Source organism: Schistocerca piceifrons, chromosome 2 (assembly GCF_021461385.2).
Source record: "Schistocerca piceifrons isolate TAMUIC-IGC-003096 chromosome 2, iqSchPice1.1, whole genome shotgun sequence".
NCBI classification, from domain to species: domain Eukaryota; kingdom Metazoa; phylum Arthropoda; class Insecta; order Orthoptera; family Acrididae; genus Schistocerca; species Schistocerca piceifrons.
The window spans coordinates 244,951,707-244,967,996 of NC_060139.1; the positions used below are offsets into that span (position 1 = coordinate 244,951,707).

Here is a 16,290-nt window from a genome sequence, read left to right on the forward strand (position 1 = left end):
GAACTTTAGAAAGTAACTGTTTCTCCATTTAGCAAGAACTGGAAAGAAGCCACTCACTGAAAAAGGAGAAGCAATGAGTCATTGACAGGCAGACACAAAAAAAGAAAGAAAGAAAACTTGCTAGCTTTTGGGACAAATTCTTGTGTTCTCTATTTTGAGAAAGATTTCAGAATGAAACCTAACTTTTTTTCCTTTTTTGTGTGCCTGTCAGCAACTCAATGCTACTGCTTTTGGGTGAGAGGTCTCCTTTCAGTATTTCTGTCAACGTAAGATAATTACAGCATAAATTAGTACTAGTGAGAATTCAGAATGAGTGTACTCTTATAATATCTAAATAACTATAAAACCTTACTCTAATTATAAACAGTGATACTGTACTCCACAGCAAGAAATGTAGCCTATTCTCAAAATATCGAAGCGGTTGGATTTTATCTCTAAACCAGTAACATGTATTTGTTTTACCAGCTACTATACTGCTTCATTGTCATCATTGCTATAAAAAAAACTGCAATTATACAGTAATCCAGACAGGTTAAGTGGATAAAGTAAGTAACAGAAAATAGATGGTGCATCAACAGACAGAACACACTGAACCTTGTTATTCATTAATGCTGTAACTATATGGTCAATAAGATGGGCTTTGATGTGCTAAGGTATTATCACAATGTGTGTATTTCAAGGAGCCCATGAAGCAAGACTACAATTGTGCAGTTACTTAAAAACTAAGGAGGGAAAAACATACATTACAATATTTAAATATTTATCAGAATCAGCAAGTGTTTCACAAGGGATATGAATGAAACTGAGTACCAAGCTAATTTATTCATTCCAGTTAAAATCCTGAATGCACAGGTTCTCAAATCTAGTAAGGAAAGTTTTAGCAGAATATAAATAATTTAAGAGGAGGAAAGACCATTCACTGAATAACAGAACCATTTCTCCTAAATTAAAGTTCCTAACTCAATTTACACTGGATCATAGGAATAGGAAACTATCTGGTTCATTTCCTACTCACATGGATAATTAATTTTACTCCTTAACGTAAGGAAGGATATATTACTACTTACTGTAAAGATGACATGTCAAGTTGCTGACAGACAAAATTAAAAGACACTTACATTTTAGCTTTCAGTCACAGCCATCGTCAGAAAAAGAAAGAGGAACAGAGAGAGACACACCATTCATTCACACAAGGAAGCACGCCTTTCCTATACATGACTGCCAACTCTGGCAGCTCAGGCCAGGCATTCTGGACTGAGCTGCTGGAGTTGGCAGTCATGTGTGCATGAGGTGTGCTTGCTTGTGTGAATGAATGGTGTGAGTATATCTCTTTCTGTTCCTCTTTCTATTTCTGACTAAGGCTCTGGCCAAAAGCTACTGTGTATTTATCTCAATGCACCTGTCCACAATTTAAGATGTCATTTTTATGGTAAGCAGTAATTATCTTTTCTCACAGTGTTGACATTCCAACCTGGAGTCTTTAATTCTTTTCCTTGTGTTTTTAGCACAGCTGCACACACAATTTGTAATTTATATATGAATTGTCCAGGATATTATTTAGGCAAAGCTGTGTTTAAATTTATAGATTAGCTGGTTACATTTATCTTCCTGATCCCAATGATACAAGCAGTTTCACTAAAAGCTTAGTTTATTGAAAGTTATGGCCAACTGAAATTTTGACTGTAGTAAGTAATGGAGGAACAGTTTGAGCTAACAGAACATGAAGTACTGTTACCATTTATTTGAAATCTGATGTTTTGCTCTTTCTGACAACATACTGTAAATTACTTTAAACTAACTCGAGAGATAACTGACATTGAAAGCTCAGAACCTCATAATTTCAATTACTTGTTTTGTCTTAATATTTACAAGATTCTTAACATTAACACTGTCCTTTTGTTGTTGTTAATTATTCTGAATCAGATGATGCCTCTCACTTAACGAGACACTGATCAAGAGTTTGAATCATTTACAATAATGAAAGATGATTTTCAAGATGGCTGCCATACTCATAAGTATGGGATTTCTTACAATGGAAGCATTATAATGTCCAGTACACTTTTATAATTAACTAACTACTTTCATAAACCAGATATTAGTAAAGTCTTAGAGTCCATACAAAATAGCAAAATCTGACCCAGCTAATTTTCAGAACATGAAGTACGTGGGGACATCAGCGTAAGTGACAGTGCCGACCAGAGACACTCTATGGCAGAGTGGAGTGTCTGCGAGAGGCATGGCAAAGACAGTTCTGTCTTTGGTCTTGGAACTCATATGATAAGTATGTTCTGTATTGCACTTTGTCGACATGAAGTGTTTTCACCTCATCTACGTTCTTTGTACTTCTTCCTACATTAATTGGCGAAACCTATCACACTGGTTACCTATGATTACTGCACTGACAGAACTTTTTGTTCTGTTCCAGGTTAGTATGCACTTATAATGCAGCCTTCTTACACTATGCCTGTTGCAGCAAGTGTCCCATGCAGTTGCACCTTATGGATTCCATCAAGTGATGTGCATCATCAGAGTTACATGTGCCTTAACCAACAAACAGTGCTAAAATCTGCACCATGTACTATTACACATACCTGTTCACATAACACAATCTCTGGACATGCCATAACAATGGCTACCATTCACTAACCTACTACTGGATGTGCTGTAAGATCCAGATGCATCTACTTTGATTTTGGATCCCTGTGCCTGGCTCTCACACATTACGTATGACCCTGTGGCAACTGGGACACACGCGTCAACCACACTTCAACCTCTGTTTGACATGAGGCATATGCATGATGCACGCTACCAGACTCTGCACTCCTCAGATGATGATGTGCGATCTACAGCAGTGTTTCAAGTGCTTCATGACACTTTTCCATTTCAGTGTTTTGTATGTCTGTAGTACCACCACATTCACACTGTACATTGCTTCAAGAGCCTGCACCTGAAACAGAACTACTCCCTAGCTGAACATTAGATCTCTGCTGCTTGCTTCATGTCTGGGCTGCCTCCAGCCTGGCCACCGACCACTATACTGCACATGGCACTACTCCCACAGCCAACAACACTGTGCTGGGTGCCCTTCTGCTTCTACGGTACAGACCTGCTGGTACCATGCCCAGTTTCACAATGCCATGCACAACTGTCATTCTCCTTCTGTGTTCCGAACTTCAGATGTGGGCCGACATAAGCACTTCAGTCCATGCTAAGATCTGAAGTCAGCTTTGCACGTCTTTCACATCAGCCAACTTGAGAGACATAAGACTATGTGCTTGACCTCAATTTATGTGCATATTTCCTCTTAGATACAGGATAAGACATCACAATTCTGAAATACAAGTTCATACAAATGTGAGCACATTCTGAAATCGATGTTTGCACAACTCACTGATACGAACAGGAAGCAGCTCTGTGCTGCCAACAATTACCAAGTTTCTGTGCATGGAACAGTTTGTCATGTCGTACATCTCAACACAGATCTCCAGTGCTCATGGACCTTCTACATCTATACGGATTACCAACCACTGGCTGATATGATACAGCACCTGTCATATGATGTGAACCCTCACCATTTTTGTCACCTTTAACTCATCACGTAATACAAAATGGACATCCATCACTTACACATTGCCAGCAATGCAGTTTGTAACTACCTCTCACATATGAACAGAATTTCACTCCACTTTGACTATACCAAGCTAGCAGATGAACAAGACTGCGATCCATCCATCACCAACTTTCTACACAGTGCCACCTCCAGTTTGTGTATCAAATTACTAATGATTCATGGTACCAATGCTCACATTCTCTGCAACGTCTCTCAGAACATAATATGACTGCTCATCCACCAAATGATGTGTTGCACAATCCTAAATCACCTCCACAGCCTGGCTCACCCAGGTGTCCAACCTAAGGTCAGGCTTGTAGCTGAATGATTCGTTTGGTCGAATGTCAAATGAGATTGGCACACCAGGTTGCAGGCTTACCTAGCATATGAAGACAGCAAGGTTAAATTGCCATGTGCCACCTCCAATCAGCAGCTTTGACATTCCACATGCTCTATTTCAGCACATGCACATGTATCTTTTTGGCCCCCTCCTGGAATGTCTGAAGCGTATTACATGAGAAACTGCAGTGTCATATCATTTACAGCATGTGCAGACACTGTCAGTAGATTATTTTTCTGCATGGTTACACTTCTGTAAATTCAAGAATGTGCCAACCCACACTTTACTGCAAATGTGCTGTTAATGGATGAAGGTTAATGTCAAAGTAGATTATGAATGTGTTGTGGTGTAGAAACTGAACTCTGACATGGAAATAAAACATTTCCAGACCCACACCCATGTAACATATTTTCTTCTACAATGTGCAAGGAATATTTCCTGAAAGTCTGGCTATACCTTTTTGTTACATCCTCTGTATTATGTGGCTATGCTTACTTTGTCCATTATTTGTATTCCACCCATGACTCCCCGTGATCATAATTAAATCACATGGAAGTTTTGCCTTTACAGTATCATTCTTGTTTTATTTATAACTGTTAAGCATGTTCATTTACAAAGTACCAGTAATTTCTAATAAACATCCTCATTTATGAATATGAATCTTGCCTGGATCAACAAAAATATGCACACAACATGCTTAAAAAGTAAGGTTTTTCTTTTATAAGATCATACAGCAATCTAATGGAATTAATAAATTGTTTAATCAGTTAGTTTAAAAACTGTGGAGATCATACCTTGTAGAACATGCGGTCTGCAAACCTTGTTATTTCAGCAAATGCATTCATCCAAGCATGAAGAATGCAATAGAAACCACAAAGAAATACAGTAATTGAAGGAACCATGCTGCCAAAAATGGCAACAACCATTGCCTTAGGAGACAGCTGTTGCTTCCCAAAGTTTCTGAACATAGGTACCAAGCTCCGTTCGAACACAAAGCTAATGAAGAATATTACTCCAAACACCTCTGTCAGATGCCACACCACCACCTTCCAGCGGATTTCCTTAGTCCTGAAAGTCAGTATCAAACAGAATGAAACAGCATTTAACAATAATACGAAACACTTGCTCTTACATAAATATGCTCTATTAGTTCATTTCAAGTATAAAAGAATAGTATAGGGACTGGCAAAAACAAATTGCATGTTTCTAAGAGTAGGTACAAGCAAACAAAGATACAGAGAAAATACTTTTATTTGGGACCAACAAACAGTATGCCATTTCACATGAACTCGTTTTAAAAATTATGTACAATAACTATTATCCTCCATTACTGACACATTGATGAATCCTTGCTCACAGGTTGCAGCCACTTTTGGGGTTATTGTCCCCTGAAGTGCCTGCGGGACTGTGAGATGATGTTTGTATATTTGAGCCTTTAACCATCCAAGAAAAAAATTGCAAGCTGACAAATCAGGTGACTTTGGGAACCAGGTGACGTCTCCTCATGAAGGTAGGAGACATCTAGGAAATAACCTTCTCAACATTTCCAGAGAATATCGAGTAGTGTGAGCTGTGTCTACATCTTGTCGAAAGCTGTCTTCTCCTTATTCATGGTCCTCAACTAACTGGTATGACTTAGGCTGAAGGAAGGTGTCTACCATGTAACAGTAGTCATTTGAATTAACCATTCCCATTATGGCTTATTCTTTGAAAAAATATGGACCAAAACACCAAACTTTGCTACAGCACACCAAACTGTCACATGGCAAAGTATTAATTGGTGTTTTCAGCTGCTCAGTAGCGGAAATTGTTTGTTTGTGGTACCTGACAAGTGGAAATGGGCCTCATCATTAGCAATCAAAATAGAGCTAGGGGGGAATGTTTTGAACAAATTCCTCATACACAGCTCTTTGAGTTTCAAAATCCCTCTCACTTAATGCTTGCGTAACCATCATTTTGTATGGTGGCATGTGAAGCTCTCTATGCAGGATTCTTCTTACACTCCTAACACACCATCACAGGGCAGCTGAATGCTTCAAATGAAGATCACTGGATGGACACTCTCATACATGTCATGTTTTCCGTCATTACAGTCCGATGTTGACTAGTGAATTTTCTTTCCAGTGGAGAAGCTGATGTTCTGAATTTTGGGTATCAAACTCAATTTTTTTTTTCTGTCAGAAACAGAATCATGTCAGTCAAGTTCAAAGTGCATATGAAACGCTTGCCGAGTAGTAATCACAGAACCACCATTACAAATATACTCCTCCACAACAAATGCATGATGGACACCTACTCAAGCCACTGGATCTACTGAAAATGCCAGGTATACCACTATTGATCGATACTCCCTCCATATTACCATCCCCACAACAGCTCAGACAGCAACCTCTCCAAATACGGGAGGTTGTTCAGCCAGACCCTGTACATTACAGTACGTAGATCAAGCCAGAATACATAATAAAAACAAGTAATCATTAAAAACTACAGTGTCTAAAAATATAATTGCAAAAGGATAAACAGATATATGCAAAAATAAATAATAATACAGCATTTTCAGAAAGAAAATGACAGTCCACAACAGCAAGGGAATTCAAATAATTTAGAAAAAACAGAAAGTGTTAGAAGCTGTTCTGTACATTTTGATCTCCAACATAAAAAGTTTGTGGTTGCTATCAACAGCAAATTGACTTTTGAAGCAAAAACAGTAACAATATCTCTGAGATCAGAGAACTTTGACAGTTCAGTTCTAGCCTGTTGTTGATGAGCATTTTTGTTCCACTGTGCATAACTTATCTTCATATGAAAGTTGAGTTTACTGTTCTACCATGATCGATTGCAGTAATGTCTGCCCACATTGGTGACCCTGAGTTGTTTTGTTTTCCTTGCTATTCATACTGTTCAAATGGCTCTAAGCACTATGGGACTTAACATCTGACATCATCAGTCCCCTAGACTTAGAACTACTTAAACCTAACTAACCTAAGGACATCACACACGTCCATGCCCGAGGCAGGATTCGAACCTGCGACCACAGTAGCAGTGCCGTTCCGGACTGAAGCACCTAGAACCGCTCAGCTACAGTGGCCAGCCCTTTCTATTTGTTTCATATGTTCCTCCACGATGGTTCCTGAAGACAACAACTTGCCATTAGTGGAGTGATACGGCACCAGTGTTACCTAGTTTTATGCTGGGTACAACTGTGAAGCAACGGTATCAACACATCAAATGGACAGAAATAGTATCACATTTGCAACTAGATCTGGGCCCCCATTGGCCTGCCGAACCGCTACAATACTGCCATGATGGGAAATGCTAACACCAGCATTGGCTCACATACAAGGTTATGTCAACCATCATGTTTCTTCTGTGGCTCTAACCTTCATTACAAAAGTACAAGCCAAAAATATGCTTTTGCCTTCGTCAACAACTAACTGACCATCTTCAGCATCCTGGATGGTAATGCTCATTTTATGTAAGAGATCAGCCACTTATACAACTTCATAGATCTCATTGGTGACATCATCACCATTACACCACAAGTACAATACGATGAATCTGATTATTATTGAGTGCCTATTGCGCCCTCCAGCCAAAGCCTTCCATGATGGGAATCTGGGCTCTAGGAACCCTTCTGAGCTCTTGGGCCACCTATGAACTATCAGGGATGTGGAAGTTATGCCTGACATCACCCTGGGAATCCTTTGGCTCAAACTCCTCCATGACCTACACCTACACCTACACCTACAGTACATCTACATCCCAATGCATCAGTCCCTATGGAGACCAAACTTCACATGGCCAACCATGCTCACAGAATCATCTGCCACAGGCAGCTACTACCAGCTGTTACTCCAGATGCAGAAACTGGATTGGTAACAGTGCACAAGCTCCCATACCATCATCTCACTCCAGTGGCAGGGGCTGCAAGTGGTCAGCTGCATAACAGAACAATGTGCTGCTATCTGGTGGTTGACAGGTTGTGCTTCCCACACCAGAATCCTGACTTACGCTGACTCTGCACAAGCCAACTTCTGAATCCACTACTACCTCCAGGCAGAGGGAGATGCACAGCACAGCCACTGCACTTTGCTCTCTCCACCTGACCTACCCACTATGCCAGTTTTGTGCCACATTCAAAGACAGTATGAAATTTTCATTCGTCTGGCACCTACCCAAACACTCCATGTGAGTTTGTCTATGGAACATGGCTTGCGATGCCTCCTTACAGTGCTGCCAGAAGGGCACATCCACATCATCCAGTGGGTGACTATTCATGAAGGACCTCACATCTCATCTTTATTTTATCATAAACATCAGGGCAGATTCCAGCGTCATCCACATGCTTATAAATAAAATCGAAACGTGTCTGGTGTAATTATTTTTAATTACATTGCAGTCAGCTCAAGACAGATAACCTATAATAACAGATGGACAAATTATTCTTAACTCTGAAATATGTTTTTTAGTAAACTGCAACAAGTGTTGTTTAGTTTTTGGGGTTTAGCTAGTTGCTACAAAGTGTAAACACAGTGCACACAATTGTCATAATCAGATATTATTATTATTATTATTATTATTATTATTATTATTATTAATCTTTCTGACATAATTTAGAACTCCTGGGGACACTATATAAAATATGTATGAATAGCAAATCAAAACTTCCTCATGAAGAGTTAATTCACTGTAGTCAAAAACATTAGGCAAGGTACAAAGTCACTGATTTTATCAAGAAATTTGTTGTGATTATCTTATGTAATGGCACTGGAAAGAAAAAAATACTCTTAAACATTTTCAAAGGTACTTTGACAAACTCATTTCTATGTTTTCAGCTCTATAGGAGAAAAATTGCTATAAAGAAAGGAAAAGAAAAACAAATGTTGAACTTACCTTGGATATGAGTCTCTATAAACAAGGGTTGGAACGAACATGAAATACACAAAATGATTGAAGTCTGGAAGTAGCACATCTGTGGCTTCAGTATGAGGCTTGAACATTTTAACTTTTGGCACTTTACTTCTTAAAAATGCATAGCTCTTCATTATCATTCGCACCTGCAATACAAAATGTAAGATTAACAAATAGTAAATAAATGCAAAATAATATGATAATGAAAAATTCTGGATGGAACATAAGTATTACTAAGAGAAAGCCATACTATGTAGAAGAAAGTATGACCAGTGTACAAGCACATGAAAAGATCCACCACACAACTGAACCGAAGGAAAGAGCAAGTTTGGTTTGTGTGTGTATAGAAGTCAGTTAATGTGGATGTTGTGATGATTAGTTTAATTTATATAGTTGAATAATACCATGGTTGGTGCCAATGACTATTGCTGCAATTTCACATGCTTCAAACTGTGTAATCCAGTTATCACATGGCCTGAGACTGGCTGTGTCCATTGTGATGTTATGAACAGATATTCAACCACTGAATTATATGATACATCCAATTACAAAACATAACAATACACTAATTTTATTACATGGTTGCATATTAATAGTCACATCTTGAGTTTCAACTTACACGAATTATTATTTAATACCATTTGAGACAATATAGAAAACGCCTCAATAAAATTTTTGTTCAAGCCTTATAAAATGACAACTGCTCATGAAGTAAACATGCATTAATTACTGGTCTTAAATACAGCATGGGATAGTGTATTTTGTATAGAAAAATTAGGATAGATAAATGGAATTGCCATTATTGTAGGCAGGCAAATTATTAATTTAATTCTTTTGAAAATCTGTATGTTTTCATACTGTCATAAATACCCATTATGTAATATCCAACCCACAAAGCCTCCATATTTTATAAAACTAATTATGAAGAACATATTTATGATTTATGTAGAGCAAATATCACACTTAAATGGTTTTTACAATTTTTTCTCTACTGTAAATTATACAAATTATTGATTGTAACAATACTGTGAGCACCAAGCGTCATCTAAATCTTATTTAAAAAATGGCAGCTGTGGCTGTATGGCAGTAGAAGTTGGCAGTAGTTAATGTTACAGAATGGACAGCAGCAGTTATAAACATTATGAAATGGAGTTCAAGGCAGTGTGTGAATTAGTTCAAGTCCTGTTAAAGTATAGTTCAGAAAGTGAGCTGAATAAATGAACAAACTGTCTGTTACTTGGTTTTGGACTTTTTATTTCAAGAAGTTACCCTCTGCCATTACAAATTAGGTACCATAAATTTCCTAAATTACTGTTACTGAATAACACATGATTTTATGAAGTGTACGTATATGGGCAACAATGTATTTCAATAACCAATTCTATTAGCTAAGTGTGGACCTCAAATGTATAAATTCCTGTTCTAAGAATTGTATGATTTTCAATACACCTCAGTCAGTACCTGAGGCACATCAAACTAAAATTGTAATTTTTTATTTAATTCATTTTCATGACAAGAGGAATGTTATATTATCCAAGTGGGTGGTTTGTTCATGGCCATACCCAAATAAAATGGGCGCTGAAGTAAATTCGGTAGATGACATGGAATTTTTTGTGTGTGCCCTGTCCCAGATGAGGTAAGCAAAGCCAGTAATAGGCCTGGAGAAGGAGTTGCTGCGTGCAGATCATGCAACTGTATCTTTCATAGAGAGAAGACCTCTAGGGCAAGTAAAGGGGACCAGAAGAGTATGCACAGGATAGGAAGAGGATTTTGTAGAAGTTAGTTAGGTAGGCGGGTACCACTGTGCTAAGAATTGGGGAACATGTTCTTCATTTGAGGGCAGGGCAAGGAGCTATCAAACCCGTGGTGGATAACATGGCTCAGTTGTTACAGGCTTTGGTAGTGCCAAGTAATGAAAGGAAATTCCTTTGTTGCTTTTGGCCTGCATGAAATTTCTGTTGTGTATTAGTTCTGTACACCACACTTTTCGTAAAGTATACTTTCATTTTAAGCATTAACGAGTATGTATAGTGGTGTGCAAGTGACAGAACCCAAGATTATGAGTGGGAATTCAGCAGTGCAATAGTTGAAATTGATGTTTGGCAATCCAGATGAAACGGCATTACTGTCTCCCCCCCCCCAATCCTTACCTAATCTGAGCTTGCGCACTGTCTTTAATTATCTCATCATGCCATTAAACCTTAATCTTTCTCCTTTCTAAATGATTACCAGTGTCTGCTAGGTGTTGCATAACCTACTTTGCACAGTAATTTACACCTTCTGTTTTGCAGACCTATTACCTTATTGTACTTGTTTCCTGTTCACAGCAAAAAAGATTCAAAAATGGTTCAGATGGGTCTGAGCACTATGGGACTTAATATCTGAGGTCATCACTCCCCTAGAACTTAGAACTACTTAAACCTAACCAACCTAACATCACACACATCCATGCCCGAGGCAGGATTTGAACCTGCAACCGTAGCGGTCGTGCAGTTCCAGACTGAAGCGCCTAGAACCACTTGGCCACAGCAGCCGGCAAAAGAGATTCTTTTAAGTGCAAAAATTCATCTGCATCCAGTTTTTTTGGCTAACTTTTGAGTAAAGTCATTCCCCTGCCATTTGTTTTCCATCTGGTCCCAAAACAATTACACAGAGTTTCAGTTAGTGTGATTTTTAATGTCTATTTCTGAGATATGTAGCCTGTTGTTACTGGTTTGAAACTGAATAGAGGGCCTACTCTCAGGTTGAGAATGAAACTGTGCTACAAACATTTTATGACACTTTCTACCTTTTAGATTACTTGTACAGTTTGCTTCGAGATCTTGACCAACATGCTGCTGTCACTGCCAAACAGCAATTAAAAAATTATCTTTAACAGTCTTTGGAAGATCACAATCAGATAAGTACTATGTACTAAGCCTTGAATTGTGCTTTATCTGTAATTCTTTCACTATAAGCTTACTTTTTCTTAAATCCCTGTTGACAATATTGTTTGTGTAACATTGTGTTTCCTTTTATGAAGATAAGGTTACAGGTATCTTTGGAAGTGATTGACCCTGGAGAATCTTCTCACTATGGATCTATTGGAATGAGAAATACATCTCATTTAATCTCTAATCTCATCTGAAGAAGTTCACATGAAGTATGATTTGAACTTTACTACTACTTCATTAATAATTATGTATGCACTACATACAGAAATGTCACAAATTCACAGACTGGAATACTTACTTGCTCACAAAGAATTATCATGGCTGAGATAGGAGGTAACTGATTGTATTGTATAACACATACTGGCAGCACCAGAAAACCAATTTTGTAGGCAATTAGAACAATCAGAGCACTGGTGTCCAGAAGTTTTCTCTGATATCCTGTAAGGAAACTGATGAATAAGCACATGCATAGAATTCAACTTTCTATTATATCAGCAGCAAAGTTCATATACATAACATTCTCCATGTAGTTTTATTTTGTAATTCACATCTAATAATGTTTATGACACCACAGAAAGAGAGATTGTGGATTGAAAAATGAGGATTAAGACTCAAATTTACACTTACAGAATGCAAGAGAGATAAATTTCTGGTATGTAATACCTCAAGATGTATATTAGAGGAATCAATACTGTTACTGTTGAATATCAGCTCCAGACTAATTATATTACACTTCTGGCACAGTGCCTTCATCCTGCCGGTTTGCTTACCCTTGGCCCACAGGTCTCTCTCCACCAGACTTTTTACAGATATCATTTGGCCTGTTGTGGACATGATACCATTTACAAAGACTCTGTTGATACTGCTATTGTCACAGGCACCATGAGCCACACTTACAAGCAATGCATGCTTCAGGAAATCTATGTCACTGCTATCAAGAAAACACATTTCGTCTGCTTATTACTATCATGGATGTGCTCCCACCTGCTAGATATTTAAGATGGAGTGCAACCTCCAGGAACAGCATGCAATTGCTCACTCATTTCCAGGCCAGGAGCCAGCTACACTTCATAACCCATCAATCTGAACATTCTGAGACCAGTCCAGACACTCCATTCTACACCACACCATCTCCACACTGCTTCATGGTATGCCATACAGAGTGACCCTACAGACACTGTTCCTACAGGCACTAGGGATGAGGCTTCCCTACAGAATTGTTATTATACCAGTGGACTTTTCTCCTGTTACTTTTAAGTGATCTTGAACAACCTTTCAGTTGCTAGCCAAACCAACTTTTTGTGAACTTGTGCCATGAATAAATTGTTCTGAAGTTCAACCTGCAACCATTGGCAAAAGCTTCCATCACCCTCTACTGGTCTTAACTGTTACAATTATCATTTATATTCCCATGCATATGATAATTTTCATGTACATTGAAACAAGCTGGCCATGTTTCCTTTTGCTATTGTGATCAATTGAAACTATTTGGAACATAGCTACAGATGTGGTTTTGTTTTCCCCTTTGATTTGTTATATAGTTATGATCATAGAACAGTATACATGCACCCTGTATCCTTTTTCTGGTATAATTAAAATTTCTGAGGTTTTTCTCTATTAGTAAAATTCCCTTGTGTACTTTATCACTACTTTTTGTTAGTACTTTAAATATCGCTAGATGGTCATTAAAGATAGAATGTTATTTCATCCTTGGAATAAAAACTGTATTATTTGATACACGTTTTATTAAAAGAGTAGTAAACAGCCCTGTAATTGACAGAAGGATATTGTTTTAACTATAAATAATACTCAAACTACGTCTGGAACAATGGCTGCGGGAAGCATGAGGCACTACCCTTCTTATGCAAGTTACGTGAGTATTGTAAAGGGAATTCATAGTGGATATAAATAAAGGGAGGAGTAAACTCACCAAACAGCTGCAGAGCTGAATTATTCTGTGAGTCTCAGGGTATGTAGGGATGATGATCTAAAAAGTGATATTTATGACATAGGTTAAGTTATCACAAAATGTGCAAGAAATACTAACATTTTTTCAGAAAAGAGTAGAGAGAAATATTTAAATTTCAAATCTGCAATTCATTTGTGTTTGCTATAGGAGAAGCATTTTTTACTACACTGTTAAGGTTTTTTTCCTCCTATCTTCACAATCAGAGGATGAGAGTGTATTAAAAATCAGTGTTGTTGTGGGAGAAGTGAGTAACAAGAATTAGAATGGGTACAGAAGAAAGGAATATTAGCTAATGAAGATCACTGATTGAAAATTCAGACAGTTTTATATTTAGAATAATGTTAGCGAGCTTATAAGAAAACGCAGCAGATTTCTTGCCCACTGAATATTTTTTTTTCTTTAATATTCTAAGAAACCAATATTTAAAACAGAAAATAATTTACAAGCTGGTTGGCCACAAATATTGAATTGCATTATTTGGCAGCATCTCCTAACTTATCTACTGTGTCTCATAGGCTTATTTTGTTTGTAAATGAACATGTAGTGAATGTAAATACAGTAACTTCTTGCAAATCTAGAAATACATTATTTTTAAGAATTTCATTTTATCTTTGGTTTCATTTTAAAGTTTGACAACTTACCAGAAATAGACAATGAAACACGAAATGATGCCCAGTGACAGAATGCAATGAACAGCACAAATACTGCAAGTTGCATGGAGACCCAGGTTGCCATTACAATGTGCAGCCCATCAAAATTCCAAAATATAGTTGAGAAGCCCAGCTTCAACCTGTATAAGAATTTAACATTTTTAATCATTATAGCTTTCAATTTTTTTAGGAACTAATATAGTAACATAGCAATCCTAGTTATAGATTAGGTCTTCAACACCTACTTGATCAACTTTAATTTTACCTGTGCATACATACAACTGATGTTAAAGCTGCATTACCACTATGGAGTATGATTTAAGGACTGTGAGTTAGATGATTAAAACATGCACACTCATTCCGAGTGTGGATTAATACTTGGACTTGTCGCAGTGACCGTACGTTCTTGCTGTTATGTATCTGTTCTTATAAATAGAAGAGATTTCCTTTTTTCTATTACACTGTTCAGATTTATTTTTATCCAGTACCTGTTAAATATACATAGGTCCACATGAATGCTAGTATTTGCAAAATGAACATAAATGTTGTCTGAATGTGAATACATAAGTTATTACTAGGAATTTGGACCAAGAAAATGCTTTCTGGTTCTATACGATTCCTTAAGTTAGGAAGGTCTTGCTGACTGAGGATGTAGAGCACTGTCAAAGTTGCAAGAATTAACTTGCTTGTAGATAGTGTCTTGAGTCATCCAACATAGCATTGTAGCAGCACCACTGTTTAGAATAGGGAAAGCTAGTTTTGTGCAATATTCTTAGCACATGTTACAGCCAGATGCAGGCTGGATTGCAGTGAGTTACGCATACCAACAGTTGTGAAGTAGAATAGAGGCCACAGGGCCGTCAAATTCCTGAAAGAGTATACATAGCAGTTTTGCATGTCACAAATCACAGGCAGAAGAGGCCCACTGGCATATTATGAGTATGTGACGTGAAGTGGCACATATGGCAAAACAGAAGTGCACAGCCACAAATAAATAGGTGCGGGTTTCTAACAAGATTCATTCAAGTGTGGCAGTTCTCCTGGATGGCGGGGCATGTCATACCACCAGATACACACAGCAGCAGATGGGGCGCCAGTGTTCCAGTCCATGGCGGGTTGCTGGTTTGCTTCTCTGAGAAAGACACGGGGTCCATAGCCAGCCAGCTGTGGACCACTCCATGGCTCGCTACCGTGGGCAGGCATGCTTCCAACACATGCCGGAGGCATCCTGAGGCTAGGACCACATATTCAGTTTCTGGATCACGGGTGCTTGTTGTCGCCTCGATCTCAAACATGCCAGCAAGAAGCAGGTAGCTGGCCACCTGCAGCTCACACCAAGCATCAATGAGTCAGCAGGGACGCAGTCCGCTGAGTTGACTGCCAGCATTCTGATGATGACGCAACTCCGCTGGCGCACAAGGCTGACACATGGTGTGTGCATGGGTTGCTGAGGAAGCCATTCTGTGCCAAGTTGTTTTGCAGACAGCATAGTGGTGTCCTCAGCATTGCGCGACCCAGTGAAACAGACCGAGGGGAAAACGGCACTGTAGTTGGAAACAATAAATCACTTGGAAAGCTTGGATGAGTCTTAATATGGTGCCTTCTACCTCTTCCCGCTTTATTTGGTCATCCTGATACATTTGCTGTCAGAATAGTGGACGTCGTCTGTCCAGTATGATGTTTGAGCCCACCGCCCGCATTTCTTTCACAAGATTTGGTGGGTTTTGACCAGTTTTCTTTTGAGTATTGAATGTTTTCTTGCCTTTTTGTGTTTTTGAGTATGACTCATGGCAGGCCATTTTAGATGTTTTGCATAGGAATATTATTTTTTTGTCAGAATAAGTGTTAGTGTATTTGTGGCAGTAAGATTTATTATT

General features: G+C 38.3%; 1 protein-coding gene across 2 annotated transcripts in view; it reads right to left on the reverse strand.

Annotated features, from left to right (window-relative positions):
• Positions 1–16,290, reverse strand: part of LOC124776362 (sterol O-acyltransferase 2-like) — a 171,273-nt gene that overhangs the window by 20,305 nt on the left and 134,678 nt on the right. For both annotated transcript variants that reach the window (XM_047251313.1, XM_047251314.1), the window contains exons 5-8: positions 14,405–14,553; positions 12,093–12,232; positions 8,844–9,007; positions 4,745–5,018 (exon numbers count right to left, since the gene is read on the reverse strand). In XM_047251313.1, coding sequence (XP_047107269.1) covers positions 4,745–5,018; positions 8,844–9,007; positions 12,093–12,232; positions 14,405–14,553 — 727 coding nt within the window. The remainder of the gene's footprint in view (positions 1–4,744; positions 5,019–8,843; positions 9,008–12,092; positions 12,233–14,404; positions 14,554–16,290) is intronic.